Source organism: Excalfactoria chinensis, chromosome 4 (genome assembly GCF_039878825.1).
Source record: "Excalfactoria chinensis isolate bCotChi1 chromosome 4, bCotChi1.hap2, whole genome shotgun sequence".
Classification (NCBI taxonomy): Eukaryota; Metazoa; Chordata; class Aves; order Galliformes; family Phasianidae; genus Excalfactoria; species Excalfactoria chinensis.
The window spans coordinates 20,645,489-20,666,666 of NC_092828.1; the positions used below are offsets into that span (position 1 = coordinate 20,645,489).

At 39.9% G+C, this 21,178-nt stretch overlaps 1 protein-coding gene across 10 annotated transcripts in view; it reads left to right on the forward strand.

Annotated features, from left to right (window-relative positions):
- The window catches only part of TBC1D1 (TBC1 domain family member 1), a 93,413-nt gene extending 76,159 nt beyond the window's left edge, over nt 1-17,254 (forward strand). For all 10 annotated transcript variants that reach the window (XM_072334781.1, XM_072334778.1, XM_072334783.1 and 7 more), the window contains 6 exons: nt 853-1,011; nt 5,108-5,352; nt 5,764-5,923; nt 10,537-10,706; nt 12,940-13,110; nt 15,210-17,254. In XM_072334781.1, coding sequence (XP_072190882.1) covers nt 853-1,011; nt 5,108-5,352; nt 5,764-5,923; nt 10,537-10,706; nt 12,940-13,110; nt 15,210-15,410 — 1,106 coding nt within the window. In that variant the 3' untranslated portion in view covers nt 15,411-17,254. The remainder of the gene's footprint in view (nt 1-852; nt 1,012-5,107; nt 5,353-5,763; nt 5,924-10,536; nt 10,707-12,939; nt 13,111-15,209) is intronic.
- The last annotated feature ends 3,924 nt before the right edge of the window (nt 17,255-21,178 follow it).

Genomic DNA, 21,178 nt, shown 5'->3' on the forward strand with positions numbered 1-21,178 from the left:
CATAGCTCATGTGGCTTCACAGCCACAGTTATTCTTCATTTCATATTGATAGAGGAGTCTGTCCAGTTGATAAGTGAACATGAGAAAAATTCGGTTTCTGTTGATAGCTTGATGATTCTGGCCTGTGTTGGTGTTCTAACCAGTGCTTTAAAAACTTGGAGTGATGCAACACAAATAAGTAGACAGATGGATTTAATGGATTGTTATTAATAGATTCAAGTAGCCAGCAGGTGGGTGAGTCACCCATGGCTTTTAATGCTACTAACATCTCTGTATATCCTGACTGTAGCAAAACCATGGTTTTAGTGCCAAGTATTGTCAAATTTCATATATAAGAAAAAATGAAAAATGCATTTAAATTCAATTTAGCAAGTTCTATTTTAGATGAAAGTTGTTAAAAATAACTAGAGTAAGCAATGCAAATAGGCAGCATGTGTGCCTCCTAACTTCCTAATATTTACTGCCAACGGCAGCGTCAGTGTTTTATTGAGAAAATGTTAATTGCTTCTACTGCAAAGCTTTATCATGTGCTTTAGCGTGGAAAATGGGTGATGAGCATCTAGCTTTTCAGAGAGCAGTACTACAGTTTTTGCTGCCTCCTTTAGTCGTTCTAGGCTGGATACAAGTGCTAACCTTAGACTTCAGGCAGCTCTCCTGTTACACTGCTGGTTGTTTCAGTTTGTGAAGGAAGTACAAGAACAACAGTAGTTTGATCTATGGTCTTCTGGCGGCAGCAGATAGGGATCTAGCAGATAGGGATCTGCTTGCTTGAGTTCCTCAATCCTGTTAGCTCAGCAGTAGCTGAACCCTCGGTATGAGTGAAAATTACAACTTTAATGACTTTCTTCTCAGGAATACCACGTCACCACCGTGGGGAGATCTGGAAGTTTCTAGCAGAGCAATATCATCTTAAACATCAGTTTCCAAATAAACAACAACCAAAGGACACACCTTATAAAGAACTCCTTAAACAACTAACTTCCCAGCAACATGCAATACTTATTGACCTAGGTAAGTACAGCTTGGGGGTGGATTCTGATTTCTGGAAGACAATTAAATAAAAGAAGGTAATGTATTAGAATACTCTCACCATTTAATAATAGGTTGTTGGTAAGAATTGCTTTTAATCTGATCTAAATGAGAACTATTACTTGATGCCAATAGGAAAATGGGCCTTTGCAACATGTGGGAATTAGAGGCTGGATCTGTATTGCAGATATTGATGGCAAACTCCACAGATTAGTGGAAAATTCTCAAGAAGATAAGTCAGGATTTAAGTGCAGATTGTTGAATAACAGGTGCTATTCATTTGTGATACCCAGCATTTGCTATCTCTCTTAAATACCCTTGCTTGAAAGAACGCAGAGGCTTAATTTTTTTAGTGAGTATAGTATAAGATAGTAGCTGGTATTTTTACTTGTATTAAAGCTGTAAGAACAGCTCAAAAGCACTTTCTAAGGCAGTTCTCAGCAGGGTGTTCCCACTGCCTAACTTCAAGCAGCAACTTGCTCCTAATTTAGGACAGTGAACTGGTCTATGGAGGCACACAGGCTGTTCTCCACTGAGTGTAGTAGAGAGTGATTAGGAACCAAGGCTTTTAAATTTCAAGTGTCTTGTAGGTGGGCTTCAGGCAGATCTATGCCCCCAGGCAGCAGACTGCACATGGCAGCTGGGTTAAGAATTCTGTGAACTCTTCAACAGTCATTAAGGGATTTCTTATGTGACAGTAATTGTTCAAAATTATGCAGTTGTTGACTCATATGTTCACGTGTCTAACCTTTACCTTTGCAAAAGTATTTGTGCTTGAAAGAAACTCAACTGATGCAAGTTAGTAACACCTCACTGGTGTATGACTGAATCGGATGTTTTTACAGCTAATCCATAGGTTATCCATTTGAATATATGGTCGTGGAGATGTGTGTGTATGCATATAGATAGATAAATACTGTTCTCTTCTCCTTTGGATATTTCAGTTCAGTTTATTGGCTTGGAAACCAAGGCAACAAAAATCAAGTGTTTTTCCATGAGGATGACACCACTTGCATGTGAGATTTTGTGATCTGCAGTGTTCATAACACTTGTTCAAATTAAAGGAATGAAGTAATTTTTTCTTACAGAACATGATAGAGTTTACAAAGGCTTGCATTACGGGGTTTGTGGTTTGAGTCTGAGGGGCTGCGTGGAGCGATAATTAAGTTTGAATAAATGAATTTACCATGGAAAAGCTGTCATTGGGAAATTTATGTACTGCAACTAGTTTAATACAATGTGATAGGATGATAAAAAGTTATAGAAGATCTGTGCTTTTTTTGATCCGAGTGATTAATGCACATTGTCTTTTCTCTAAGGAATCACACGGAGTTATTCCATCATACTTTTGTTCTTTACAGCTGTATTCAATTAGTATTCGAGCTGCAAATAAGGTCGTGCACCCTTTCTTCCACATGGAAGAACTGCCTGGTGAGAGGTCGTTTATTCTCAGGAACATGAAGGGACACCTACATCTTAATAACATTATATGCAGACAGATTGTTCTGAACTGTGAGAAGATTTCTTGAGCTTAGATGGTGAACTAAACTTTCCAAAGTACATGAGAATATTTTCTTCCTCTTTCAGATGGCGTTTTGCAACATTGGTAAAGTTGAAATGTGAAGTTAGTGCACACAAAACAAAAATCAGGCAGAACAGGCACAGTTCTGCTACAACTGGTGTAGGCTGAGGTGGGGAGAGTGACTGTTGGCATCAGCTTCGCTTCTCTCTATTTGGCCAATTTGCCAGGCTTAGGAGTGGCACTGGGAAGGGTGTTATGCTCCAGGGGTCCTTAAGTGGCCGGCTGGGAATAGGTGACTGGCAGTGCATGCAGGTGTTGTTTCCCTCCAGACTTGGTCACACAGATTGTAGGAATTCCCCTGGTTGCACAATGCCGGACACGTAGACACATTGGGGTTTTTTTTTTCTTGTTTTTGTTTTTTGTGATAGACGTTTTTGTGCAGATTATTTGCTAGCAAGTACCTATTATTCAACATATGTGGTTTCAGTACCCCCTGGTAACATAACATGTTGGGATTCTGTCACATTGAGATACCATGGTAAGTTGTGAACAGTTCTGTGCTGAGTCAGGGAGTTGACTTGAGTGGAACAGAGTCCATTGCACACCAGAGATAACACAGGAGGGAGAAGTGGGATAACGGACAGCAGGATGCACAGACAGCAGCCTGAGGGTGGGTTTATTACACCACAGCCTAGGGCTGGCTCAGCAAGCTGTTCCTGTTTTCTGTCTGGTTATACACACAAATACTTCTTAGCTCTTTTTCTCACAGAAATACTTTCTCTCCTGGGCTCTGCTTGTACAGACAAGTGTCTGTGTGCAAATCAGCGACAGTGCGTGGTTGTTTTCCTGCAAAGTACTGTTTCTGTGGGGAAGCTCTTTGCTAGCCCAGTCATGGGGGAAGGATGGGCTCCTGTTATTTCAGTAAGATTGAACTAGGAAGCTGAAAGCTTTAGTGGCACACATTGAAATAGAGTAGTGCTGTGCAGCATAAATGGATAGGCAGCTAGAAGGAATTTGCTTTTTGGCTTCTGTTTCATCAGGCTGTCAGAAGTGTTTCTTTTAAATAGATCCTCAAGAATCCATCTGAAAGCACACACATCTCCATGGAGAGAAGAGCCGATGTTCTTGCTACCTGTGGTTGTAATATTTTAAAAGCTTTCCCAAATTAACCCATAATGTCTTGCTAACGCAGTAAGATGCTAAACTGTAGCAGTATTGCTTGCAGTTAGTTGAACTGATGTGTCTTCATCTGTAAATACTGCTTCCTGAGAATGAGGAGATGCAGATTTCAAGTACTGCAGCCACTCCCCTGCCCCAGTTTATGTTGTTGCTGTGCTGCTTTACTGCATGCACAAGAGCAAAGCTGCAATTCCATGGCACTTTTCTTCTTTGTTTGTCCATTTCCTTCTCTGGCCCTATCTGCTGCTATCAGTGGGGATTTCACATTCTGAATGCTAAGTTTATGTTCAGTAAATGATTTATTAGAGTAAACAGGCCTCCAGATGCTGTCAGTGTAGGAAATTAATGTAGTCATCGTTGGGTGTTTGCTGAACACAGTAGAAAATTATATTTTGTTTTATTATAGGTCAGAAATAAAGTAGTAGATACCACTATTGGGGTACCAGAGTTCATTCCAGCCTCTTCTCAGCAGAACCAAAATTGTTTACTCCTAAGTAAAAGCGAAAATTTGTGGGTAAGTTAGAGCCAGGGCACTCAGAAACAAATCTGCTTGTGAGTTTAGCACTTTGATCCCTCCATTTAGTGCTTTGTGAATTTCTCAGCATTTCTGTTCTTGCTCAACATATGGTTTTTCTTTGTGGCTTGTTCGAAAGGCACCTTGCTGTGTGAGCAAGGCAGCACAGATCTGTCTTTATACTGTGCTGCAGTAACTCATCGTTACAGCAGAGGAGGCAAAGGAATGAAAGTTCTCAGTACAAGTGGAAGATAATGAATGCTGGTGAAGCAAAGTTTTTATGTGACAGGGCCTGGCCTAGGGAAACCTGGTCAGAAATTGCGAGCTGGAGTGGTGTGTAACAGACCGCAGCAGCTACCAGATGGCAGAAGGACCCTGCCCAGGCTTTGTCTCATTGAAATAGGAGCTCCGATGTTATCTGTCAGCACAGCAGCATTCCAGGAGCTAAGGGGTGGGGTGGTATTTAACAAGTGAGAAACTGAAAAACATGCTCCACTTAGTACTAGAACAAAAGGCATATTCAAATTTAGTCTCAGTTCAGGTATGTAGCAGGGGAAATCTGATAGGGGAGACTAGGAAAAAAAATACTGTCTTCTGGAAACATTTTCAAAAATATCTGTGAAAGTGAGGGTGTTAAATGGTCCTGCAGAACTGCGGTATCACAGAGTGACTGAGGTTGGAAGGGACCTCTTGTGATCATCTGGTCCGGTGCCGTACCCTAGAGCAGATTGCACAGGACCGTGCTTAGTCAGATTCTGAATGGCACCACAGATGGATACTGGAGCCATTCTGGGGCGAAAGGCTGCAGTCTGATTTTTGTTGTTGTTTTCCATTGTTTAACATAACCTTAACTGTGTTCACAGGACGCACATTTCCAACACATCCATACTTTTCAGCACAGCTGGGAGCTGGGCAGCTGTCTCTCTACAATATATTGAAGGCCTATTCCCTTCTGGACCAGGAAGTAGGATATTGCCAGGGACTTAGTTTTGTAGCAGGAGTTCTACTACTTCATATGAGTGAAGAAGATGCTTTTAAAATGCTGAAGTTTCTCATGTTTGATGTGGGGTTAAGAAAACAGTATCGTCCCGACATGACAATTCTACAGGTATAATTTCTATTTTTCTAATACAAGTATACTGGTGATAAGTCACAATGAAACAATATAGATAGCATTGTCAGTGTCTGGACTTGACTTTAAATTCATTTAGCAAAAATGAAGTTGATGATCTGGAAAAAGAATGAATCATCTTAAATGTAGTAGTTTCAAATTAAAATAAGCTACTGGGAAACCTATGAAAGCCACAGTCAGCAAGAATTCTGATGTATGTTGTTATTGAGGTTTAAATGAGTCTGTTGTAGGCTCATGGGTGATCCGCCCTTGGGTCTTACGCATGGGTATCAGTCCAAACATCACCTGACAAATATCTTTCACTGTTTGAAATAAGACAATGAAGTGTGGACTTAGCTGTTACAACTGCTAAACCGTATTTAGCTTTAGTCTTTCTTCTTCATGCAGATCCAGATGTATCAACTGTCCCGACTTCTTCATGACTACCATCGAGACCTCTATAACCACCTTGAAGAACATGAGATTGGTCCCAGCCTCTATGCTGCTCCCTGGTTTCTCACCATGTTTGCCTCGCAGTTTCCCCTTGGATTTGTCGCAAGAGTATTTGGTAATTCTATGTAAAATTTCAGTATGTTCTTCTTGACTTCTTGTATTTGGAATCCTGCTGTGAGGAACAGTGCATCATCTGACCTGTTCCAGACATCCATGAGGAGTATTTACTTCTGTTTTGTCCTTCTGTTCATCAATAGAAAGCCAATCCTACAAAGCATGTAGTGTTTTGCAGTAAAATAGAAGGAGAGAGAAAGGCATACAACAGTTCCCAACAGTCCCACATTTCATTCTCATTGCTACCCTTTTTCCACCCTGTAATCACCTGTAGAGAGAATGTTAGATTTACTGCTGTTAAAGCATAGTGGCATGACAGTACCATTCAAATGCCTAGAGTTTCTTTAGTTGCAAGCTGAAAAGAGGCATCGTTTGAGAAGTGTATCCATTTATTCCATTATCACTGTCTCCAACGCTGTAACTGGAAAACGATTTTGAAGGTTATGTTTCTAAAATATACACAGAGATGACCCTTGCAGTTTAATCATGGATTTACTCTGCAGAGGCATAGAGCTATTAAACTGCTGGTGGTTGTCCCTATACTTCTAGCCTGAAGGATAATCTCCTTACTTTGCAAAAACTGGGAAATGCTATGAAGCACACAGTGTTTAGGCTCTGAATTTACTTCTGTTCCTATCTTTTGGAGTCTGTAGAAGTAGCAATCTATTTTTTCTTTAAATAAATTCACAGGAGGATTTCACCTTGATGTTTTCTTATGGATGCATTCCACAGATTAATTGGTATTGAGAAAGTGCTTTATTTTCTTTTTTGTTCTTTGTTTTTTCATTGCATTATGTGGTGCTGTATCTTCCATGATAAGCAGGACAGATTGGAACTCTCCTCTGTTTTCTGTCTTCTAGTAGGAATTTATTTGCCTTTTCCTTAGTCTCACTTAAGAGATGTACCTACACAGTGATTAACTTTAATGTCTTTGAAAGTTACAGTATCATTTACCACAATAACAAATGACAAATACTGATTCTGAGATGAGCCAACGGCAAAGCAGTCCTGTTTCTGGTCCTGCCACAAGTAGTGTTAGAAGAAATCAGTGATAAGAATAATATACTCTAAGTAGGACTACATGTCCAGACATTAACGTCTTATCTCCAGGGAAAACAGAAGTGCAATGTTGCCTTATTTTGTCATTCACTTTTATTTTTATTTGTTTTTATTTTGTGAAACAGTTCAAAGTAGATAGGTTAACTTCCATTGACAGCTATCCATCAATAATAATCTTTAGGAATTAAATGAATTGTTGTATGCAAGTGTCACGTACTGAAATTGTCGTCAGTTCACCTTTCAGTTAATCTATCGCAGTACTGCACGTGACAGTAACAGTCTTTGAGTTGGACTGTTGACTGCAAGATTATAGAAGTGCCTTGTTTATCTAGTATATTTGGATTTCTGCCTTTTAGAGCTTTCAAAAGCAAGATTTTGCATTAGAATAGAGGGCAAAGATGCATGATCTCCGTAGCACTGAATTTAGGTCAAGAACAGAAAAGCATATGTGATTGAAACTGTCACCTGTCTCACTGTTGGAGAGGAAGTACAGCATGACCAACACTTGCAGGTTTTTAATGTCTGAAAGTATGTAGGAATTTCCTTGTTGAAACAGTGTTTACTGAAATTATATAAAAAGAGAGTGGTGGACACTATTTTACACTAGAATGTAAAATCTCATCTTCATCCATGTTAAAGGCTGAAACAAGCAACTGCAAACCTGAAAAAGGCTAAAGCTGTCACTTCATTAGTGGCTGCTGTAAGCATTATGGCAAATTAGGATCCAGCTAGTTCTGGGCCCTGTGTTTCATGAGTCAAACAGAAAAACTGCTTTTTACTTTTTAATTATCTTTACAACTTTCAACGCTTCTCCTGTGCTCAATCTAATGAAAGTACAGCACAACAGTGATGTGTTCTTTAATACCCGTATTTACTTACTAAAAGAGGAGACTTGGTAAAAGTAATGTTTATTTTATTCCAAGGTTAGAGATAAAACTTAAATTTTGAACACTGACGTTAATTTGGTACCTTCACTGTGCTGGTGTTGGCTGGCCGCCCACTGAACAGGAAGTGTGGGGAGTGGATAACAAATGGGTCTTTGTTAAGGACTTTCTATTTTAAATGAGAGAAGGATTTCAGCTCTGTATTACCAGCTCAGCTCGTACAGACATTCGTTAACAACTTACAGGTCACCTTGAGTTAAACTGCATGTGTTTGTGGGGCAGGTGCTGAATCACAAATGCACATTATTCTCTGCTCTGTTTTCTCTTTGTGTTTCTTAGCTGCTTTCTGGCATTCCATGTCAAATCATACAGCTTTCCTTATAAAACGTTTTCCCATAATTTCCAATTTCATTAGACAATTGAGGCAGATTCCTCCACTGTTATCCCTTTCCAATCTTTCCTTCTTTACACTGAATTAGTTGAAAAAATTTATACAACTTCTAGAATGAGTAGCGGCAGAGTGCAAGGTTTATGAGTAGTTATTAATTGTACTTTCTTTCTCAACCAGTGAGAAAGAGAAGTGATCTGAGTTACTATTTCAACATCTTAAATATGAAAGAGCAAAGTAGCGGTTTGAAAATTCATTCTGATATAAATTTGGAGAGAAAAAAGTCACTTCTATGAAGGATGGCAGTTAGTGTTTTCATGTTCTTTACTACATCAGAGGAACCTGTGATTTTGCTAGCAGTCATTTCCATTATCACGTGGGTTTTCTTCTTACTTTACTTTTTTAAATCGTGAAGGTACGCAGTACGTTGTGTCATCATCTTACTTTGTGATTCTCAGCTACTTCATTCTTAGCTTCAAATACAAGGAAGGGAAAGAGCAGGAGAAAAGCCCTTTCTAAAGAAAAACGAGTGTAGGAAATTCAGAATAAACTACGTTATCTTCCTTTTCCTTACAAATAAAAGCAGTGAGCAAGAAAGGCGTTAACCAGAAGGCTGGTTTATGAGTCAAATAGAAAAACTGAATTTTACTTTTTAATTACCTGTACAGCTTTCAACAGTTCTGAACAGAATCTAATGAAAGTAAAGCATAATAAAGATGTGTCTACCAGCACTGTTCCGTATGTTATATACTTTGTCTCATAATGAATCTTTCAGTAATACCAGTAAAAATTCTGAGTTCTAGTAGCAGGAAAGTCAGATGTGGGACAGTGCTGTTCATACTGTAAACATATAATTGGTGGAGTCAGATGGGTTTGTTTCTTGTCTAATGCTTTGATTGCAGTCTTCTATATCTTGCCTCTTTAAAGACATAGGAAGTTTGTAAAGGAAAAGAAAAGAGAGGAAGTTGCATTGAAAGGTCACCATGTACTGTGGCTTCATTGTGCTTGAATGTATGCCAGGGTGCTGTCACTGCAGGGCCACCTGCAATGTTAATGCTTAAGCTGTATTACTAAGATTTCATGGTACTTATTCCTGTAGCTATTAGAATATTAATGTAAGTGGTTAAGACACCTACTAAAAATAAGCACATGCATATGAAAGTTGATGCTGCTGGAAAATCCCTCTTACTAAGATTTTGTAGCTTTATCCACCAGATCAGAAAAGAACAGACCTTTAGTGCCCCGGTGAGGCCACATCTTGAGTATTGTGTTCAGTTTGGGGCTCCTCACTACAAGAAAGACATTGAGGCCCTGAAACGTGTCCAGAAAAGGGCAACAAAACTGGTGAGGGGTCTGGAGCACAAGTCTTATGAAGAGTGACTCAGGCAGCTGTGATTGTTTGGCCTGGAGAAGAGGAGGCTCAGGGGAGACCTCATTGCACTCTACAACTTCCTGAAGGGAGGCTGTGATGAGGAGAGGCTTGGCCTCTTCGGCCAGGCAACAAACAGGACTCGAGGAAATGGCCACAAGTTGCATCAGAGGAGGTTTAGATTAGACATAAGAAGGAACTTTTTCTCTCAGAGAGTGGTCAGGCACTGGAATGGCTGCCCAGGGAGGTGGTGGAGTCATTGTCCCTGGCAGTGTTCAGGAGGTGACAGGAGGACGAGCTATGAGATGTGGCTTAGTGGTTTGTTGTAGCTACGGTAATGGGAGGACAGTTGGACTAGAAGATCTTGTAGGTCCCTCCCAACCTTGTCATTCTATGATGATCCTATGATTCAGGTCTTCAGTGGTGTATTTGGATGTAGTTTTTGCCTGTTCTGTTGGGATCTGAAATAGCACTGAGAGCAGAGTTCCACTTAACTTCAGAGCTGCAGACTCAGCAGTGAATTCCACAGTTTCTAGTTTATTTCTTTATTCCCACAAACATCTCAAAAGAAAAAAGCCCACAATGCTACTAAATGCACAAAAAGTAGTTAAACTACCAAACTTGACTGCCTGGCTTATTTTGTGTTATTTGCTTAAATTTGAGTTGGATTTGTTGGATGAAAACTTGCTGAACAAATTAAATAATTGATTATGTGCTATTCACAGTCATAGCTGGGACTCTGCAAGAAATCTAAAACCAAAGCTTCAGCAATAAACATGCGTGTCCAGCAGAGTATATCTAGCCTTCAGATCACCCTTAGGAGTAATTGTTATTCTTGGACATTTTATTGTTTTAACATTCTTGTCAAAAGATGGGCTTACTTAAGTGCTCTATTTTTTCCTTTGTTTTCACAGATATGCTTTTCCTTCAAGGATCAGAGGCTATATTTAAAGTGGCGTTAAGCCTCCTGGGAAGCCACAAGCCCTTGATTCTGCAGCATGAGAACCTGGAAACTATTGTTGATTTTATTAAAAACACTCTCCCCAACTTGGGTTTGGTACAGATGGAAAAGACAATTAGTCAGGTATGAAATAATTTGCATCTATGAGTAATATGCAAAGAAATAACATTCTTTTTAACAAATTCTTGGCAGGAGATTCACAGCAGTGTATTGTGTTACTTCCAGCTGAGAAGCATTCTGTAATTGTAGTTCTGAAGACACTGAATAATTTTGGAAGTGTATGACTTGTACTGTACCCCTGTATTCTTACATGTCTGCATTGGTTATGGTCACTTTATGAAGCGTTTAATGAAATTGAGAGTTCGGGGTTTGTATTTGTCTCCAAATAATATTGCTTTCCAAATCTAATTTCAGGAGCAAAAGTTGACTTACAAGAGACTTAAAAATGTTGCCTTGGGTTTTACAGAAATAGAGGCTTCCCTACGTTGACTTTGTCTATTCTGGCTTTTATGGTGCTGTCTTGGTATGTTGCAGCAGTGGCTTTGTGCGTTGCCCTGAAGAACTTGTGGCAGTGTGGCCTCCTATTGTAGACAGTGATTCAAGACAGCAAAAACTGGGAACCCTTGAGCCTTTTTTGTTTTTTTAAATAGCAAACTGGGCATATTGCTAAGCTAGCAGATGGCTCTAAAACTATCTATATGTGAACTGAAACGAAAGGGGAAAGAAAGTAGGAGATTTGTAGTGCGTAAACAGGAGTATATGTTATCTACCAGGCTTCAAGCCCAAAGTGCACAGCTCTACAAAGCCTCTCAGTGCTCGGATGACTCTGAGCAGGAGGGTGGCAGGATGCTCTGTTCAGGCATCTCTGGCTGCTCTAAATTTAAAAGCGGGCAGTCAGAAGTGAGTACAAGGCAGAGGCATTCTCATTCTTTGATCAGGGCTGCCTTTGAAGAAAGCAGGTTGACGTGCCCTGCAGTCCATATTCAGCTCCTTACCCCTCCTGCAACCTGGCCTTCAGCGTGTGTGTCACAGCTTGCCTTCAATTCAAGCTTTTGTCTTGCCTTATTTTTCACCCCTTTCAGATCTGATGCTCTGGGTATGATGACAAGGATTTCCCTCCCTTCTCAAAAGCAGAAAGGCTGGAAGTAGTAGAGGCAATGTGAGGAACTGAGTTTCCTTGCTGAATTGTACTTTTTATTGCTTTTTTTTTTTCCAAATTTCAGTTGTGTGTTTACTCCAGAGATGCTCAGACCAGACACAAAGTTAAGAGTTCTGTATGTGCAGCCAATTCCCGGATTAAAACTCTGTCTGATTTGTATTTCTTCTGCTATACAACTACATGGGATAATTTTGAATAGCATATATAAGATGTTATGAACATTTCATAATCCTGGTGGTTTATTTAACTATAAATAATGTGTTGTAGGTAGTGCAGGGAATAAAATTGGAAATAATTATTGATATTTCTTCAGATATTTAAGATATATATATATTTTAACATATTTCTAGGAGGAATAAATCACAAGGTGTTAAAAATAAATACTAAGTCATGAATTTCTGATCTTGAGCTGATTTCAAGATGCATCTTAAAATCACCATTAGGTTTGTTTCTTCTGTGTTCTGTAATTGGCCACTTGTCCTTTTCATTTAGCTGCTTTCTCACTGCTTCCAGAGGAGACGGTTGGTTTTTGTTTTGTTTTTCTCTAGGTTGCTCCATGTGCCTCAGTTTCTTTATTTACTTTTAAAATGCAAGGTTTTTTTAATGCTCATGTATGACATTGAGCACTAGTGTCAGTGATTCATAGTTAACAATAATCATCTACTTTGACACTGCGTAGTTTTTAAATGAAGTGTACTTGTGTAAGGACAGATAATTTCATCTTCTTTCACTGTCTCAGTAAACCATAAATAAGCCCAGCAGTGTCTGCTGGTTCTCATTTGAAGCTGTGCTAAAGGAAAACTCTTAGACTTATATGTGTGGCGCAAGAGTTTGGACTGCACTTTCTGGAAGTAGCATCTAATTCTGCGTATTTCTATGAGAGTTCATGCCAAACTCAGATGCATAAAATTTGCAGGCTAGGAAAGGGAGTGCTGTATAAACTCTGCACTTCTTGAAAACTTCAATATAAGTGGAAGGACTGAATCAGTACCAAAGTTTTGAATTGAATCCAGATCCAGTGCCAGTGTTTTGCCTCAATCTTGCCATCTCCATAGTAGGAAATGCTAATGCCAAGAATTGTCCTTTTTTTTAAATGCAGCAGTTCAATACCCATGTGTTGATTTGTGGGTCTGAAGGCATCAAATGAGCTGTAGTTTTGATCTGTGTAGCACCTAATGATGTTTTCATGTGCAACAGGTATTTGAAATGGATATTGCCAAGCAGCTGCAAGCTTATGAAGTTGAATACCACGTGCTTCAGGATGAGCTTATAGATTCATCTTTGAATGACAATCAGAGACTGGATAAGTTAGAAAAAGCAAACAGTAGCTTGCGCAAACAGAACTTTGAACTCCTGGAAGAGCTGCAGGTACAATTTATATTCATATTCACATTCTTATTTATCTAGTTTTTTCCAGAAGAGACCATCCCACAGTGGGGCACAGAAGTGACTGGTGTTTGGTCTAGTGACGTAAAAGCTTAGCAACTTGCGGTTTTAGTTGGTTTAGCATGTAAAGCATGAATGCAGAATTCTCAGAATGGAGAGTGGACAAAGCACATGCTTGTGATTAGTGAAAAGTTGGCACTCGCTTCTCTTGTAATTAAAATCATAGCTATAGGAGATAGTTAAAAATATGCTCGGTGCTTTTACAACTTCATTTTTACACTTTTTAGTTGCTGCTTTATTACAGCTGCCTATTGCAATGGAAAAGTGAATGTCCAAGAATTATGCATCATCTGTGGCATATATTTTCTGTAAAGATATGGTCTCTCTTGCAAAAATATGGGGGGGTTGTTGGTTTTTTTTATTTATTGAAAAGCTGTTATTCACATGACTTAGATAATATGTGAAATAATAATGTCTAGTATGTGTTCTGTGTCCATTCAATTCAAAGCCCTTTTAGAGGCAGTACACCACCTTGTCTTTGTAGGGCTTTTCCTTTGTTTAACTGCTCAAGAAGTCAGCTTTCTGACTGCTTTATAACAGGATATTTGTTATAAATCTTCTGACCATGTAGTTAATTTGATTGAAAAAAGCGACTTCAAGGTTAAAAACCAGATAATATGCTCTACGAACGGTTTCAAAGCTCTTGATTATTGTCAATGACGTAGACTGCATAAATTCATAGGTGAAAGGAGTATAGATTTCTCAGACATTGGTAGGTTGTACAACGCCTAAGGCTAGCTCGCAGAGCAGACCTAGATTTCCTCTCTTAACAAAAATATTCTTAAAATGCAAATTCTTAAAATGCAAGATCTGAAACTGTTAAAGGTCATAAGGTGAATCCTAGAGATGTCAAAAGGGGAACTGCTCTGCAGGATACTTTTGTAAAGCTTGAGACACATAGATGAAGAAATTGGTGAATGTAGCACAGAGGAGAAAAGGATTTTTGGGATCAGATTCAAGATGAGATGTCCTATAGGTAGCTGCATCAGGGGATTTTCCACCCTGCTCCCATACCTAAAAGCTTTGCAGTCCTAAGCGGTTGTTTTTACAAAGGTCGTCTCTACTTCAGTGCTGGCAACTCAGCACCCAACATCAGAGTGGGAATTTTGACCGTCTGTAGTGTTGCAGCCCCTTTGTCTTGGGCTTCATTCGCCTTCCTTTTCAGTGGTGAAAGATGACCTCTTGAAAATGTGAGCAAAAAATATGACCAAAATATGTGGGTCATGATTTGTCAATATTCTGCCCCTAAAGGCTGAACTTGTTAACCTGCTGTAGTTACAGATGAAGGGCAGTGAACCCCTCAGAAAGGGAAATACTTTCCTGAAAGCAGAGACCAGCCAGTGCTTTTGGCTGCGAACATTATCCAATGATAATGATAATCAAATGATAATCAATGATAATCAAACTTCCAAACAGATCTCTGCTTCTGTCAAAAAGCCTCAGCTACAGATCTCACGCAAGGAATTGAAATGATCTTATATTTTGTTTCACGTGAATTAGAATGTCCCTATCTCCAGCATCTTGAAGGGAATGCACAGCAGCAGGAATCAAGATTTGTTGTCTGTTTATGTATCAGACTAAATCCTCACCTTCCCCTTGGCTCCAAGTCCAGTGTTTGTTGGACTCAGTGCTGAGATTAAACGGGGATACACCTAACAGGCTAAGTTGTCTTTGCTTTGCAAACCATTTGGAATTCAGCAAACATGGGTGGTCAAAAATGTCTCACAATTGATCCATACAGAGGCTTATCTTAACCTGCCATTCTTCCGTATGTAAATTACAAACTTCAGTAACTTTCTGATTTGATCTATGTCACCTTATATTCTAAGCTTCATTGTGATTGAAAGCAATCAAGTTGAGAGAGGGAAGTTTCTTGTTACAGAGAACACTCTAGTAGCTGTCTGAAATACACAGGTCTAATTGCATTCATGCTTGGATCCTACCTTTGTAGTTTTCCTTCATTTTGGAAAGTATTCAGTCAGATATTAATTTCCTTTTTTCCTCCCTTCTTTCTCTGAAAGGTGGCTAATGGAAAGATCCAAAACCTTGAAGCCACAGTAGAGCTTCTATTGACTAATGAAGGCAAATTGAAGGAGTCAATTCTCACTCTCGAGCAGGAACGAACAGCTTTGCAGAAGGCAGTGGAAGAGATGCGGAAAAAGATTGGTGATACAAATGAGAAGCCTCTGCTTACTAGACAAGAGCACCTGGATGCTGACTGATCTGCACTTGTCACAGAACAGAGAAGCAGAGCAAAAAACAAAGGGAAGAACTGGGTCTTTTTGTTCATCCATGGAGATACGATGTTGTCACCTTCATTGTACATGCCTTACTGTAGCAAAGTGAGATAGAGGCATTGCGCTGCCCAAATCAGATTAACAGGTTTCTTGGGGAGGAAGCTTCTTAGTACATAGAAGTGCTATGGACAGCAAGATGCCATGTAATAAGCAGGAGAAACCTACTAGTGTGTGCACGATGCACTGTAAAGATGTCAAGGATTCTTCCATAAGTGCTTCTAAACCCAAGTGCTTTATGTTTGTTGTGTTCATAAACACCATGGTAAATAGCACATCCTTTAGAAGCTCCTTTGAAAAAAATATGGCAGTGTAAAACCTTCAAATTGCTGGTTGCCTTGCTGCAGCTGTGCAGTGGTAGCACTTGCAGAGGGTTTTATGATTGGACTTGAGATATTTTTGACAGTCTGATTTCTCTGCAGCTTGACTCAGTTCTGTTAATTATGTTGTTTACACCTCAGATTACTGTTTGATGCTTGCAGATGTTGATCTATTGGACTCCAGGGAGCTAGACTTCATTGTATGTAACTATGTGTCATTAGGGGTTTCCATCTGTTTTTATAAGTATGTCATTTTATCATATTTTTGTTTAGCATCCATTAGTGTGTTTTTAGTTGGTGTTACCTGATCAACATACATCCTGTATATAATAACTGCGTTGTGCTTGGCAAAATACACTGACATTGGTTTTATCAAGCCTGTATCTCTTGCAGCAAGCCTGTATCATCCAAGGATTTATATCTGGACTCTTAAGTTTCATTTTATTTATTTCTGATCTGCTGTGTGATGTAGGACATCATTTTGTTGGGAAACGAACGCCCCTCTCTGTTTTTCCTTTCGTTGGTACTCTGCCCACCGGTCCTCTGGGAAATGTTATTCTTTAAGACTTTTTTGTAAGTGTTGGAGGCATTTTGAGAGCTTCATGTTGTGCCAGAGATGCTTACACTGCTTTATGAAGGTTATGGCTGTTTGAATTAGGGCACCACTCTTTTTACAACGCCTCTTTTGATTAAGATTACGTGTTTATAAAATTAAATAGAAGATCAGTTTCTTAATACAATGAAAGTAGTTTTCAGGCCAGTTGAAGCTCCACTGCTGCAAGTGCAATAATATCCACTGCTGTCCATCCAGTTGTTTGGGTTTGCTTCTGAATTAGAGAATAGTGCTGTAGTTTAGTTTAATCCCAAGGACGGAGTTAATATGCATCAGCATGTTGTCACGGTGGAGAATCACCCGGAGATGTGATTTTTGTTTTACTTAAATCGTTTTTATTGTTACTTTTAAAACGTCTCAGCACATAGTTGTGTCTGCTCGTTTGTTTGTTTGTTTTCTGGCTGGAAATGTAGGAAAGGTTTTGTTTTCCTGTTTTCTTCATGCACGACCCTTTGACACATTGTGGTTGTAGTTTAACATTCATCTACTGTGCAGAACAAATACCTCTGTATAGGTCAGAAAGAAAAAGAGAATTTTCTATTCAATTTCTGAAAGCTTCGTTTCACTCTGTCATGTCTTAAATATGGCTGGTTCTTGCAAATCCACTCTGTATTCATTTAGTATTGAACTTCCAGATAAATTAATTATTATTAATCCACTTACCTCAAAGGCTTGCTTTTTATTTGGAAATCCGTACTGAGGCTCGTGCTTCATGTTTAAAACCGTGTTATGATGGACCTCATACTGTTAGAGCACTCCATAACATTGCATTTTTACACCGCAGTGCCATGATTCATACACTGACGTTTTAATGAGCAATAAAAATAATAATAACGTATGCCTACATCCATGTTATTAATTTATTTTTGCCCTGAACATAAAAATGTAGTTTGAGGGGTGGCAGTTCAAAATCTGCAAGTATTGACTCCAGGGAAACTTTCCTTTTTTTTCTTGTAGTCCATTACCAAGAGTCTGTGTAATTGCAGAAGCTCACACTGTAGGTGAGAACTGAAGTGAATGTTCTCAGAATGCACCAAAAGGGCAAATTAATAATAAGCAGCTTTTTGCTTTTGTTACCACATGATCGTTTTATTGCACGGGGGAACTGAATTTGATATTTTTACATATGTAAATTAATACACTTTTGTTAAAAATACAGGTGCCGGTCAAAGTAGGGTCTGGACTGTGCGTTAGTCCAGGATCTGAATGTGGATGCAGGAGCTGAAGACATTCTGCAGGTTACACTGAAACAGGTATATGGTACGTTGCTTCCGTACATCCTTCCCAATCTTATTGCATTTTTGTTACCAGGCCCCTCTAGATCTGGTAGTTGAAGTAGGGGAACCTGGAGGAGGGTGATGTCTATTCACCCAGTTCCAAACTTCAGGGAAGCTTGTGGCTTTTCCCTTCACAAGTATGAGAGATAAGTAATTAGAGAGCCCTGAGCCTGGTCACAGGCACTTCTGCATATATTTCCAGCTACAGAGAACATCCTCAAGGATATATAAAATTAGATTTCCTGTTGCCTGAGTAATAATCATTGTTATCATATACTGTCTTCAATCTGAACAGTACTTTCTGGCTCCACATTGAATATTCTTAAAAACAAAATACAAATACTCTGCAAATCCATACACTAAGAAGGAGACACAAAGGATCTGTTTCTGGAAGATCCAAGTTGAAATGGTCAGCATATTCTACACCTCTCCTACAGTTAAAAATCCGCAGGTGTAATGCTTAGTTTCTGAGTAAAAGGAAAAAAAACAACAAGAAGGAAAAGTGAACTAAGTTCATTTTTGTGTGCAGCCTGGGCTTCCAAAGGTACGTGACAAAGGCAGCAGTATACTCTGTCAGTGTGCTAGTGAATGGCATCGGAGCAGTAGTCCAGAGAGAAGCCAGCCTGAAATGTGAAAGGAACTAATGCTGGTGTGTGCAACAGAAAAGAGGAATCTACTGGAAAACTACAGCAATAAATAGCACTGCATAGCTGAATGATTTGCTGTGTATGGTGTAATGTGTTGCCTTATTCTCCATTTTTTCAAGTAGCTGCAGTACCACAGTAGCTGCTGCAACTCCACCATAAGAAATCCATGTGGTACATCAGTGTGACATAGCACACAGCTGCTTCTTAACCAAGTGAGTTGGGATTGTATCATATACTGAGCCCACTTCCCTCTCCCAAAGAGGTTTGGCTGCTTGGGCTAAGAACCAACGTAGATAAAACAAACATCCGACTTTCAAAAACTTATACCCTGATTCTGGCCTTCAAAGCTGCTGACCATAAAACTAGAAGATCTAGTATGTGTTTACCACCCTGCCACCATCTCTTAGGAGCTGCAGGTCCCTGCCTGAGCTGTGTTGCAGCCGCACTTGTCCTTGGCCATGTACCCTCTGTTAGGAACTTGGCTCCCTGGCTTGATCCACACTGCTTTGCCTGATGCTCTGGACTGCTGGCCAGCCCTTCTGGTCCCATTCGAGTCCTGCAGAACAGCCCCTTGCCAGTGAGATATTCCTCCTGCCTGCCTGTTTTTACCCTCAGCTCCTGGCTCACTTCCTCCTTGCTGCTCCCCACCACATGGCCCTGGAGCATGGCTCCAGCTGTCTGCGTTGCTTCTGAATCTGGTGCTGGGCTGGTCAGAGCTTGTTTTGATGTCTCTGCATTCCACTGTACGTTGAGCAAACAAACCAGTTCTCTTTAGAGCTTTCTTGGGGGCCTCTAACACAATGGTCACACTGTGTAAAAAGACCCTAATTAGTCTCCCATCTATTTCAAAGTACTATGATCCAGATCTTTTCAAAGAGAGTACTGCATTTGCATGCTAGGTTGATGACAGCAGAGAAGGGCCTAAAAAGTAGAAGAATACATTTTGACTCCAGCTGGATGAATGCCATGATTGCTTGAGGCAAGAGGTACCTTAGATCGCTGTACAATATCATACTGTGTCACACCCTGTGATGTGAAGTAATTTTGTCTTTAACAGAGGGAGGAGGGAGAAGAATGCTGGCAGCCAAGCTAACCAACAGAGTGCAACCCAGGCATTGCCTTCAGAAGGCAAATGTGTTGCTGACACCCACCAACTTTTACAAAACCTAAATTAGAGTGGATGGCTGGGTACTCATTTGTTCATGCAGCTGCCAGAGAACATTCCTTTTATCTAAACAAACCTGAGGCTGCAAGATTTCAGTGCCCCAAAGTTAATCTTTTCAGCGTAACCCAAGGCAAACCACTAAGTTCTTCATTATGCAGAGGATACTATTTAAGCCTTTGTGTAAATTGATAAATATCTTTTTTTCTAACTGAATCATGCAATTCCAGGGATTTTGAAAAGATTTTGGGCTATAGATGCTAAAAGATTGTTATAGGATGAATTAATACATAGAACATTCCTGTATGGAATGTTTCAAAAAACATCCTGCTGTTTTAAGATGCTGTCTCTAGATAATGAAATGCCTTGCAGTATCAAAGACATTGAATTGCAAGGCAGTAGTTGACGTGTTTCTCCCATGTATTAATTGTGAAGAGCTGAGTCATTTGAAGAGCTGACTGTTGGCTGGTACTTTGAGATCATGAAGCCGTAGGTTCACAATAAGATTAGCAATATGTGCAGGGCTTTCCAGCTTACCATTTCTGAGTTTCAAGTGTTGGTTTCAGTGATTAAAGACAGAGGTGATAGGCTGATGCAGAGGAACAGCCAGTGCTGGAGTTGGAAACGTAGTGCTATAATTAGCAATATGTAAGTAAGGAATAATTCTAAAGCATTTGTAGTGACATTATGATTGCTTTGTGCAATGGAAATACTAAGATGCCATTAAAAATGGAAAGAGAGACTGCCAAGAAGGCCAGCCATGGTAAACTCATGATAACCTCAAGAACTGCATCTCTACAGTAGGATGCCTGACACACCATAAAGAGGCTGTGAGTGCAAATATGCATTGAACTGAAGCGCAATATGAGTCTGAACAGAATAGAAACAATCTGGATAAGCTCCAGTTTTTGGAGCTCATGGTGGAGTGCACAGGGACCTCAGTACAAGCAAGGTTGCTCAGGTAAACAGAATGTGTTCTCAGATAGTGGAGAAAGTCAGCTAAGACCTAACCTGGTCATCTGGCCAAGAAAGGTTGCTTCCTGCTAGAGTGGTAAACGAAGGAAGGCTTTTTAGTGTGGAAATACCCTCTAGCAGCCTCTGGCATATTTCTGGGGTGCACCGATTGCTACTTGGTGCTGAGAACAAGCTTCAGTTTCAGTAGTGCTTAGAAAAAATTAAATAGCAATATAACAGCTTCCAGCCACAGCTGCCAGTACATCAGACCATGATTGATGCTGACCTTATCATAAAGTCCCTGCTTGGAACTTCTCTTTTTGGTGTCTGCCACCTACCTCACCTTTAACAACAACAAAGCATTCAACACAGAATTTGGATTTCATGTTTGGATTGTCAAACTCTGTGACCTCAGCTTCACGTTTTGTCATGAAGCTGGTAAGCTGCATCAGCACAGAATGGTGCTTTAAGGATGGTGGCCAGAACTTGGGTCAGTGCTTTATCCAACCTGCACAGAAGTTTTATTTGCAGAAACTGCAGATGGCTCACTCAGCTTCTGCGGGGTTTAATGGGATTGCATTAGAGCTCCTGACTTTTACATTGAAGTCTGCTGGTTTAGACTTCCTGGCTAGTGTGAAAGGCACTGTAGTAAGCTGTTATCATCTGCACTCTGGTAGCTGTCAAGCTTTGTATGGAGAAAGTTGTGTTAGCATAAATCAAGCA